Source organism: Chroicocephalus ridibundus, unplaced genomic scaffold, assembly GCF_963924245.1.
Source record: "Chroicocephalus ridibundus unplaced genomic scaffold, bChrRid1.1 SCAFFOLD_184, whole genome shotgun sequence".
NCBI lineage: Eukaryota > Metazoa > Chordata > Aves > Charadriiformes > Laridae > Chroicocephalus > Chroicocephalus ridibundus.
The window spans coordinates 394-12822 of NW_026961347.1; the positions used below are offsets into that span (position 1 = coordinate 394).

Consider the following 12429-nt stretch of genomic DNA (forward strand, 5'->3'; position numbering starts at 1 on the left):
AGAGCAACCAAGCCCCATCCAACCTGACCTTGAACCCTTCCCATCACAGACTCATGGAATGGTTTGAGGTTGGAAGGGACCTTTGAAGGTCCATCTGGTCCAACCCTCCCCCTTCAATGAGCAGGGAGATCTTCAACAGATGAGGTTCCTCAGAACCCCGTCCAACCTGGCATTGAATATCTCCAGGGATGGGGCATCTCCCACCTCTCTGGGCAAAACGTCCCTGTGGGGACACCAGGATGGAGCCTTCAGCCTCACCTTGACACAGACCTTTTCCTCTTCTTCTTCTTATTCTTCTTGTTGTTCTTCTTCTTCTCCTCCTTCTCTGCGGCTTCATTTGGAGTCGCGTTTGGATTCCCAGGAAAACCCCCTGGAACTGGAAAGGAGGGACCTCGTTGGAACAGCATCGTCGTCACGCTGCCGCCCCCGGCGACGCGTGGAGGGGTTGGGGGTGGGGTGGGGGGGTTGCGCTCAGCCCTCATCCCAAAATGGCCGAAAGGGGGAGGTTCCGCTCCCCTCGCAGACGCCCTCCCGCCCTCCCCGACACCCGCTTCCCCATTTCCAACGTGGTTTTCCACAGCGTACCCAGCTCTGGGGTTGGGAAGGGAGGAGCCGGCGGGGCGGGCGACGGACAGGGGAGGAGAAGACCTGGGGTCACCACCCTCCCACCGTATCCTTGGGCACAACCTACCCCGGGGCTCCGTTTTGGGTGAAGCCGCCACCGAGTCGTTAGGAGAAAAGGCCGTGAGGAGTTGGCCCGAAACCTGGAGCCTTTTGACGCTCGACGCCGGGCCACGTCCCTGCCAGATGGCGGAAGTTGGTCGCCCCGCCCCGCCGGGAAAGGAACCGGGAGCTGCTTTACCGTCTGGCCCGAGAGGTGGAGAACCCTCTTGGGTCTGATCCTCCCCTTGTTTGGGGCCCTTGGGAAGAAGCCCGGGAGGAGATTTGGCCACGCGCTCCATTATGAACCTGGAAAAGAGGAGGAGACACCCGCCGTCACCCATGGCGGCGCCGCCGCCACCGTTCGCCGCCATCAGGTAGAGTTTGGCCTTGATGTAAAAGCTGTTGTTGGCCCAACTCCACCCTGACCCGTCCCCGAGGACAGTCCTGGGAAACAGAGTCACCTGGCAAATATGTCCAGGCCACCATGGGAAGAAACGTTGCCTAAATTCCTCCCCCTTTTCCCATCAGACCCGCCTTACGGGAGCCACCAAGGCTCGGGGACAGCAACAAGGGGCACCGCCTGGTTGTCCCCATGGGAGGACACCCGTGGTGGCAGGAGGAGCAGATGTCACCGTGGGAATCGGCATCAAACGGCGGCTACAGCCACCAACGTACTCACTCAGGAAAGAGGACGACGCGGCCGGAGAAAGCCAGTGAGGCGACGGGTACGATGGGGGACACCATCACATCCAGCAGCCTGGGGACCTGCAGTGGAGGAGCACAAAGATGGTAGAACCTCCTCTGCGTGGCTGAGGGACTCAAGGTTAGAGGAGCCCAAAGATGGTAGAACCTCCTCCGCAAGGCTGATGGACTCAAGATTGGAGGAACCCAGAGATGGCAGGACGTCCTCAACGTGGTTGAAACACTCAAGGTTGGAGGAGCCCAAAGATGGTAGAACCTCCTCAACGTGGTTGAAACAGTCAAGGTTGGAGGAGCCCAAAGATGTCACAACCTTCTCCACATGGCTGAGGGACTCAAGGTTGGAGGACCCCGAAGATGGGGTCCTTCACTGAAAGGGTCGTCAAGCACTGGAACAGGCTGCCCAGGGAAGCGGTTGAGTCACCACCCCTGGAGGTATTTAAAAGACGGGTAGATGTGGCGCTGCGGGACTCGGCTTAGTGGTGGACTTGGCAGCGGTAGGGTGACGTTTGGACTCGGTGACCGTAAGGGTCTGTTCCAGCCTGGTCGGTTCCGTAACTCCGTTATGATGCGGTGATTCTAAACCGGGGTGCGGTGGCAGGAACGGCAGCGGGTAGCCCTCCGCCACACCGGTGACTGCTCTGCCGCTCCGCACCCGCTGATCTTCCCCAGCCGCCGACAGCCACCAACAGCCACCCTCCCCTTCCTTCTCCTGCCCCTGCCCCTTCCCTGCTCCCGGTTCCGCGACCCCCGGCCCCGCCGCTGCGGCCATCCCCCGGCGGCATCAGGCCGGCCACGGTGTGCGGGGGCGCGACATCCCCTTTTTGATAGCGGCATCGCCCCCGGGGCTCATCGTCTGGCTCCGGGCGAGGCGGGTGGCAGTGCGGCCGGCTGGCGGCAGTCCTGCCAGGATGGGCAAATTGTGCTCCAAGTTGTTTTGCTGCGTTCGGTGCGAGGACGAGACGGTACTTTTAAATTTATCCTTAAGGGAAAGGGCAGGAAGGCGGCCGTTGCCGTGATTAAGCCTGTGCCGCTGCTTCCAGCTGGAGTCAGTGGTGTGTGCGCATCCCGGGGTGGCGGAGTGGGGAGCGATGCTCGGCTTATTTACGGTGTGCAGAGCTCTGGTTCACCAGGGACAAGTCTGAACTGTCGCTTTCACACGCACTGCGGTGCCTTACATCATTTTATCCTGCAGCCTAAACGGAAGGGTTGGATTTTCGTGAAACAAGGAGGGACCACCGGCATCTTCTGTAGTAACAGCTGGCTTGATTTGTTGCTATGCTTTTCATACATTTTTAATAACCCTGTGGAGTACAAGTTAGAAAGGGAACTTGCACAGAGTTCTAAAGTTTGAAGAGAGATTTTTTTCAGCTTCTAGCTGTCCTGAGGTTTTACCTCTCTAGTGATCCTCCTTTCTGACAGGGACTGATCCTCCATCCTAGAAAGGAAACAAGGCAAAACTACATGTTTTCTTATGTCAGGGTGAATCTAAACCAATCGAACTTCCAGGCACCAAAATGGGTCGTGTAATATATGTCAGTGTGGAGGTAAGTACGTAGCTACAGGTAGCAGGAGATCGGCGTGTGTGAGAGAAGTTGTGGGACGTTTCTAACACATAGCTTTTCATGTTATTCTTCTGGATATATGCCTGGATTTTAAGTATTAAGGAAGGAGAGAATGAATTCATGCATTTAATTTGCTTAATAGAAAATATCTTCGCAGAAACACATGCTTGTGCAGTATATTTTGCTAGAGTTTGTCTTTTAAAACTATTCATGTACTTGGTCTAATGAAAAGCTGATAGTGTCTTCCATTAACCTAATCATCTATTCAAATATAGCTTGAGATACGCTACTAAGCAGGTTAAGAAAAAATGTATGGCTTAATATAAAACTTGTTAAAGTACAGTCACTGGGGGATATCTAGGTGGTTGTAAACTTTAACCTAAAGAGTATTATGAGGGAGGATTACCTGATAACTGGCATGAGTGAAACAGGAGTGTTAGAACACCTCTTTGTTGAAGGAAGACTGTAGATCCTTTTGAACATCATCTGCAGTGGGATTCAGTTATTGCTTCTGCAAGTATCGACTGAAATATTTATTGGTACAAGAGATTTCCCAATGTATATGCTTCTCTTTCCAATTATAATATAAGTCCTTGCCCCAGGGAACTGAAAAAAGCACAACAGTGACTAAGCACCATTTGCAGGTCAGTCTTTTTCTTTTTTTTTCCCCTCAATATTGTGAAAGCATTGGATACAGAAAAGCTATTCTGAAGGAGCAGTTTTAATGACAAGAGCCACAGAGCATCTGTGTGCAGTGCATATCTTCAGAAGGTATCGTAGAGAACTGGGAGGTGTTTGTGGAGATACAGTGCATATATTTGGACCTCAGAATAGACGCAAGCATGTAAGTTGGCAGGGAGGAGAGACATTTTGATTTAGGGAGGTAATTCCAGCTCCCATGTTTACTCCCTAGCCGCAGTTGACTTCCTATGTGGGTCTGGGCAATTTTCTGATGTTCCTTGCCTGATCTGACCCATTTTTTGCAGTGGATCTACTATTGCTTACCTATTGTTAATAAGTACATGGAGGTTTAATTAATTAGCATTTCTAATGAGTTAGTATCTCTCAGGTAGTCTGCAGTTCTCAGAGGAGAAATACACTAAGGCAAACCTTAACTCTGACTCCCCATCCCACAATTATTCTTGGTCTAAAGTAAAATCTTGACCTGTCTCCCTGACAGCGTATCCTCGAGGATGCCTAGCTCTTAGCTGAAGCTCCAGGAAACTAAAGCAGAGACTTTCCTCTCGCCCAAGCCCTCATGACTGCTTCCCTTCTTCATCTGTTTGAACACCACCAGTGTCTTGACCATCCTCAGGCCTGCATCATGGCATCTTTTACCAAGTTATTTTTCCAGGTCCTCACATGCAGTTATTTCGAAGTCCTGCAGATTTCTTTTTCTGAACTACACTGCTAAGTTTTGGCCACTGTTACATTTAATTGGACAACATAGGAAGTTCTGATCAAATGTGAGAAAGAAAAATTCCTCCTTCCTTCCCACCTCTCTGCCTACCTGCCTGGCTATCTGCCAGTTTTTCTGGAGCTGCTCAGATACTGCACCAATATAAGTCATACCTCAGTCTGTCCTCAGGGAGTTTTGACTTGAATGGAGAATACATCAGGGCAATTTTCAGTGTCTTTTTTGCTTGATGAAATGCAGTCCATCAGCGAGCCTTTCGTGGCAGAAATACTGGGAGGTCTGTACCTTAGAAAGCTGATGATAGGAAAAAGAGTTGCTACTGTGTCTTCTATTCAACAGCGCAGTAGTTTAAGCATAGAACAAACGTGTTGTTCTATTTTTCTTTCTGTCTGAGGAGACAGGACATATTCCAGACAGAAGACTTAATCATTGTGTTGTAGAGTACAGGTATGAGGAAGAAGGCTTCCTTCATCTCCATCATGCGCGTAATTTTATTTTATGAAAATTACTTCAATATCAGAGTCATTTCCTGGGATGCAGCCAATGGAAAACCTTTCTCAACAGTTTTCCAAGCAATAATGAAATCCCTCATTCACTAAAAGTACCCAAAAAATGAATGCAACATTTTAATTTGTACAAAAGCCACTGTTTTGGTTTCACATTTTGACCAAAAAAAAAGAAAAATTAATCCCAGATCACATCAAAGCAATTTTTTTCTCCCTTGCCATTGAACTGTCACACTGAAATGCCAGATATTTTCACAATCTCCTTACAGCGCCTATGACCTTTTCACCCACGGGAAACAGCTGTGTCATTAGTATGGACATTGAGCCTTTGGCCCTTAGTGCTCACCCTCAGTGGCTGTACTCACACCCGTGCCCGGTGAAGGGAGCCTACAAAGCTCCTTTGATACGCTGACCCTGTTCGACACAAAACTCTCGGGAGGGCAACAAAGGTTCCTGCTTACTCCGCCTTCCCTTTCAAACTTTGTTGAGGTAAATGTGAATGAAGATTGATTAATTCAATGGGATATCCCGTTAATTTGGCTTCTTACACATTTGTTTTGGCAGATTTTTCCTCGCATGCTTGTGAGTTTTCTAGTTGCTTTGGTGTTTTGACATTGGACATATATGAACTGCAGCATTGGACCTGGTAGCTTTACATTCTCATGTCAGATCCAGTTTTGCTCTACTGTCATGTTTGGTTTCCTAAGCACTGGCATTCCCAATTTCCTGGCTGCACTGACACTGAAGTGCTGGTTATCTCCAGAGCCACATTGATGATAACGAGGACAGGCTTTTTCATTTGGTATTAGCATTGTGTTTACACTGTTTGCAAGAACACGTGCAGACCAAATCTGTCATGTTACACTGACAAAGCAGGTTACAGGAACAGAAAATATCAGGGGTTTGTAAGTTCCCTGAGCATCCAGGAGACCATGAGGATGATCCGAAGGTTAGCCAAAACTACCCCTTGCCTGTCTTGCAGAAGAGGAAGATAAGGACTCGTGTTATTGCTTTCTAAAAGAACCCCCAGAGAATGAGGGGCTGTTTGAGGCCTGGTCACTGAGGGCAACCCTTGCACATCTGACCTCCCAGGAAACATAACCGTGAGGTCCCAAAGAGCAGTCAGAAAGCTCTAACCAAAATAAAATACAATGCAAGAAGTACTGGTAGGGTAGGGACATGACAGTGAAGGCACCTCAGTTGTGCCAACACCAGTGGCTCAAGATAGCCCCAGAGGCTGCTCTGGAGACCACAGCCCCAGCGTGGTGTGAGGCAGCCAGGAGGTCCACTGTTCTGGTAGGGTGGTGTCCATGCTGGCACCTGAGTTATGGGATAGCATTTTTAAGCTGGTACCATGGCGATTCTCCACTGTTCTGGAGAGGGTCTCACCACCCAATGTCCTTAAGGGTAGGACAAACCAGCACCCACCCGGATGGATACTGGTATCCAGGCCAGAGGCTGTGAGCAATGCCACAGCCTTTCACTGGCAGCGGACAACAATGCTGACCATGGCTGTGTGCGGTGTGAGCAGGTTGATGACCTGCTCAGCCAGGTGGCACAGCTCCAAGATGAAGAGATGGAGTTCCGAGAAGAGGTGAATAGATTGAGTAGATTGAGAGAGGAAGTTCCACCTAAACATGAGAAGGAACTTCTTTCCTTTGAGGGTGGCAGAGCACTGGAACAGGCTGCCCAGAGAGGTGGTGGAGTCACCGTCTCTGGAGACATTCAGAACCTGCCTGGACACGTTCCTGTGCAACCTGCTCCAGGTGACTCTGCTCTGGCCGGGGGGCTGGACTAGATGATCTCCAGAGGTCCTTTCCAACCCTATGATCCTATGATTCTATGATTCTATGATTGAGGAACATCAGAGAGAGTGAGAGGGAAACTGACCATTTCCACAAACTGCTCTCTACAAAAACAGAACGGGACATAACTCTTAGTGGACCAGAGGATTCCATATCCTTTCACCAGCAAGCCCCCCAGCTGTCCCGTAGTAACCCGCATGAGCAGGGTCAATGGGAACAGGTCTCTGTCCGATGGAACAAAAGAAAGAAAGGGAGCAAGCAGGTTCCTTTAAGAAGTGCACCACCTACAGTGCCCTTGCAGAACAGGTATGGGGCTCTGCAGAAGGAACTGGTGGCAAGCAAGGAAGAGGGCTCTCGAAGGTCAGAAGAGCCTCCAAGGCCAACTCACCTCAGGCCAACCATCAAAACTGACCCTGAAAAGAAAAATCGAAGGGTCATTGTTGTAGGTGACTCCCTGATGAGGGGAGCAGAGGGCCCAATATGCAGACTGAAGCCGCTTCAGAGAGAGGACTGCTGCCTCCCTGGTGCCCGGGTAAAGGACATCGTAGGTAAACTCCCCACCCTTGTGAGCCATTCAGATTATTACCTACTTCTGGTCTTTCAGGTGGGAAGTGATGAGGTAGCAATGAGAGGCTCACAATCATTTAAAAGAGATTTCAGGGCCTTAGGGCAACTGGTAAAGGGATCAGGAGTTCAGGTTGTGTTCTCCTCCATCCCTCGGACATCAGCGATGGACAAGGGAATATATAGGAGGAGTCAACAGGTCAGTTCATGGCTCCGGGACTGGTGCTGTAGACAGGGCTTTGGGTTTTATGATCACAGCTTGGTATATGAGGCACCAGAGCTGCGAGCAGCTAATGGGATGCACTTATCCCAGAAGGGGAAAAGGATTCTGGGGCAGGAGTTCTGGGGCAGGCCTCATTGATAGGGCTTTAAACTAGATTGGAAGGGGGAAGGGGTCAATAATGTCATGCTTGCCTGTGCCAAACAGTGGGGCAGCACATCAGGGGCAGAGGGATGGAGTCCTAGTAAGGGCTCTCAACTTGTTGCCCTAAGGCAAGCCAGAGATGACGCACCGGGACACCCCAAGGGAATCAAGGGAGATTCCCGCAAGAGGGTGACAGGGCCAGCCCAGCCGAAGTGCCTCTATGCGAATGCACGCAGCTTGGGCAATAAACATGATAAATTAAGGGCCACTGCGACATAGTGGCTATTACTGAAACTTGGTGGGATGATTCCCATGACTGGAATGTAGGGGTAGATGGATACAAGCTCTTTAGGAAGGACAGGCAGGGTAGGAGGGGAGGAGGTGTTGCCCTCTACATCAGTGACCAGCTAGAATTGGTAGAGCTCCACATGGGGAAGGACGATGAGCTGGTTGAGAGTGTATGGATTAAGATTGAAGGGAAGACAGGGGAAGGTGATGTCACAGTAGGGGTCTGCTACAGGCCACCTGCCCAGCAAAGCCAAGCAGATGAGGCCCTCCATAGGCAGAGAGAAGTGGCTTCACGTTCACAGGCCCTGGTCCTCGTGGGGGATTTCAACCACCCTGACATCTGCTGGAGGGACAACACTGCAAGGCACCAACAATCCAGGATGTCCCTGGAATGCATAGATGACAACTTTCTCCGCCAAGTGGTAGAGGAACCAACCAGAAAAGGTGCTATACTGGACCTTGTTCTCACCAACAGGGGAGGGCTGGCAGATTCCGATTTCCTGCTATTACAAAAAATAAAGCTGTTGTGTTATTTCCCTTTACAGAGTTAAAAACTAGATGCAGGAAAAATAAGCAGAAACATTAAGCTCTGAAATCTTTCTTTTTTTCCACTTTCCTTTTGGTAAAACAGAGTTAATATGCTCTCCTACCTGCTCTGTATCCTGCTGCTGAACTAATCCTTTCTGTGCCCTAGATTTTTATTAGCCTTGCTTGCTTATTACCAAAAGATTTACTTTCTAGGACTCTTTCTAATTCCATTTACTACTACATTGCCTTTTCTCTTGAATATGCTTTTTTTTGTAGTGTCCTTGAAATATTCGTGGCCTTTTCTAACCTAGGACATATTTATAATAGCCTGATCTATTTTTCCTAATCATTGGTGATCTTCCCAGCAGGATATGTTCCTTTGTCTTCTTCCTAATGTGATTCAGGATACATTCCAATTTAAAGTGCCCTTATGTTTGAACCGTTATGCCGGGATTTATTGGACTAAACCAAACTCCAGGAGAATTTCCTGAGGTTTTTCTTTGTCAGTTTGCACAGCACTCGTGAGATGCTGACAAAGTCCTTGCGTTTTAGCAATAACACCTTAGCATTGTTAACATAAATATGTTTTAATTTTCCTTTGGCCAGCTCATCTGCTTTGATTCCTTAAGTATTCAGATTTCTTTTGAGACAGGTCAAGGAAAGGAGCTCTTGTCCTTTACAGAAACTAAAATATCAGAAATAAATGTGGAAATAGGCATGAACGTCAGGCTGTTATTGGTGTCTGTATGGGTATGCCCACCATGCCTAGAACGGTGTAAGTACAGTAATCTGCTCTTCAAATTTGGCGGTGTGAGCTTATCGCTACGTCTGGAGGTGGTTAAATGCAGGCATGAGTAGATAAAAGTGTTTTACCAGAATTAGTAAAACCATCTTGTACGTATGCAGTCCAGCCATAAATGGTGCACAGATCGAACACAAAATGATAGAAAAATAGAAATGTCTTTTTAGATACATAGGAGTAAATAGAGTATTCTGTGCTGCCCTGTGCACCTGAGTGTGTGTATATGCATTCATAGAGATACAAGGTATTTGTAGCCAGTGAGTTGTGGCTCCTAAGCTTGGTTTAAAAACTGAATGAGTTCATTATAATCCATGCCACTCGCCAAAAAAAAAGTGGAAAAAAACTATCTGAGGAATCAATCTAATCTGTTTTACTCAATGAACATGTGAAAGTGCTTATCTGGGATAAACCTGGGGACTCTACATATTTCTCTCTCTTTTTCCTTAGAATGAAAATGCCCTTGTGAAAATAAAGGAGTCAGGAGTCGAGCTTGCAAAGATCAGGGATGAAGTTGGTAAGTAGTACAAGCAAAGTCCTTTTTCTCACTTTACACAAAAGCTGTAATTCCCTGGGACCTGGTCCTGGGGAACCTGCATACATACGGTGAAGTGTCTTCTGAAGCCCAGTGGCAAGGGGGTTTGGGGCTTTGCAGGGAACCATGGTTTTACCCCTTTGTTGTGGAGGTGGGTCCATCACAACACACACTGGAGCTGGTTGTGCATCATCTTTACCAGACAAATGGTTCTTCACAAACTCCTAGCTTCCGTTCTCAAACTATGTACCACCACTGCCAAGGAGAAAGCAGAGCGTGATGAGAAGTGGGAACTTGGGTCTGTTGTGGTGCACGGTGCCTGGGAATGCATCGCTTGTATGTACGTTTGCGTGTTTTGCAGTTCAGCTACAAACTGAAGGACACCAAGCTCAGAACTTTCTTGTTAGTGACAGGTCTCTTCCTGGTTGCAAGGCGGCAAAAGCAGCATGTTTGTGCTTTTGTCCGTGTATTCCCCCTGTATCTGCGTGCATCATTTTTCCTGTCTGGTTTCTGATCTAGACAGGAGAGATAGGGAGGGCATAAAGACATTTCAATTCTTGAGAGAGAAGATGGGCTTTTGCGCTGGCTTCAGTCAACAGGCTGAGTTCTTTTGGGCTTAAACCTCCCCAGAATGGGTGTGACATTGGGTTCATCTACCGCAGGGCAAATGGAGAAGAGGAAGGGCCCCTGGAGGGAGGACCATCAGGGCAGGGGACACCCTGAGTACCAAAAGGTGTTGGAACCACTGGTGACTGGAGCTGTGAACAGGGGGGACCTCTCAGCTTTCCCTGCAAGTGGGAGCCCAGGTGCTGGGTCGCACAGTAAGCCCAGATTATGCCATCTGGCAGGACGGTTTGCAAAATGGGGCTCAGACCCTGTGAGCTGGGCAGAGCTGCAGATCCTCCCTGTGATGCTTCTTCACCTTGGCGATGACAACCCAGTGCAGAGAAGCTGATCCCAGCCCTTTTTTCATGCCCAACAGCTTGTGCTCCCTGCTGTGCTCCTCTTCAATTCTTCTGTCTGATCATCATTTCACAGCGAGCTTTATTGTCCCCGTGGCCAAAGCATACTGCAGCAATAGGAAAGCAGCATTTCTAATTATTCCCTGATGCCTGCCTTCATCCATCCTCTGCATCTCCACAACTCTCACAGAGAAGTTGTTGCCACCAGTGCATTCTTTAGCCGGGGCACACCCAAAGCTCTCCATTGAATACCCACTTCTAATCTGAGAGAGAAGTTGGGTTTGCTCATTTTCATGAGTGCTTTTGCAAGTGGCGGTGACATGGGAAGGAAAGAGAGGTACGGTGCTGGAGATAAAGAGCTCTGCTTCCTTTACCCCATGTTTGTACAGCTGAAGTGAATAGAAATCACTGGTGGTCTTGTGGGAGAACTTTGCCAGGGAGGTAACTGAGTGCCCATGTGGGGGTCACAGAGCAGCATGTGCAGGAGATCACTGCACTGCCTGCCCTTGCCACTGCTCCTGTGCATGCAGCAATAGATACCTCCTCTGCACAAACCCGAGTCCTGGTGGAGTACGTGGAGACAGTTTTGGTAGGAACACCCAAATACTCCGGAAGAGCAGTCTGAGGTCTCAGCTGAGCTGTAACTGCTTCAGAAGGGAGATTAGCCATGGATATGTACATGCTTTCTTTCTCGGAGAGGGGAAAGATGGTGTGAAATAGTCCTTTCCTCAGTGGTCCTGTGGGCATGTGTACTGGAGAGGAGCCATCACAGGCCACCTCTTCCTGAGCTAGCCATCACTCTGGGAGACACCGAGATGCTGAACAGGGGTGGCTGGTGACCTGTCCTGCTTGTTGGAGGTAATCCTCTCTGTACAACCCCGAGATGCAACATGCCCAGGCAGAAGGATTCCCAGGAGGGATGGACAAAAAGATGAACATGGGCAGGTATTGCACTCCAGCAGGATGTGAAAAAATTCATCAGTAGTACAAATCCTGGTATGTGTCCATACATATGGAAGATGAATGTGTATGTTTTTTAGTGTAAGTCAAAAATTGCTGGACAGTCTGTTTTCCTTTGGAAGAAAATTATAAAATTAAGTTTTGTGAAACTGCCAGTGTTTTAAATCCACGGGCAAGGTGAAACGGCAAATGGCAGGTGCATGAGAGTGGCTCTCGTCAGTGCAGTTCTCTGCTGTCTCGAAAGCAGTGCAAGCTGTGGCTCAGGGTGCTGCTGGATCCATGAAGCCCACCTGCATTATAGGAAGGATATTTTGGTCTTGCTATCAGATGAATCCATATGTTGAACAATATTGTACACATTGTGCCAAGCTTTATGCAAATAAAGAATGAAACCGTCATTTATTTGACAACAGCAATTATTGTATGAAGAAGTTTAGGGAAAATCTACAGAGCAGGTTATTTTGACTACAACCAGGTTGTAGTTCTGACTTGTCTCGGTCACTTTGATAAGTAGTCTCTCATTAATTTAAAAATAACCAGTCTGGTTAAACCGCATGGGTGGTGGTCAGAAATTCCTGATTTCTCATGTGTAAGCTCACCGTGTCAGACTCACTGCTGCAAATGCCTGGATGAGTCAGTACAAGAAGGCTGGACTAGCCAGGGTTGATACAGGCAGTGTGTTCAGCATTGAGTTGTTTAGGCAATAGCTCTAATTCAGAATTGTGATTTAGGGACTGAATGTGCTTGGTTTTGAAAGCACACAGTCTTTGTTAG

The 12429-nt window shown here is 48.5% G+C and overlaps 1 protein-coding gene across 1 annotated transcript in view; it reads left to right on the top strand.

Moving 5' to 3' along the window:
* Positions 1-1002: 1002 nt before the first annotated feature.
* The window catches only part of LOC134509355 (microtubule-associated tumor suppressor candidate 2-like), a 34471-nt gene continuing 23044 nt past the window's right edge, over positions 1003-12429 (top strand). The window contains exons 1-5 of the mRNA XM_063321837.1: positions 1003-1037; positions 1192-1388; positions 2194-2327; positions 6382-6444; positions 9649-9715. Coding sequence (XP_063177907.1) covers positions 1003-1037; positions 1192-1388; positions 2194-2327; positions 6382-6444; positions 9649-9715 — 496 coding nt within the window. The remainder of the gene's footprint in view (positions 1038-1191; positions 1389-2193; positions 2328-6381; positions 6445-9648; positions 9716-12429) is intronic.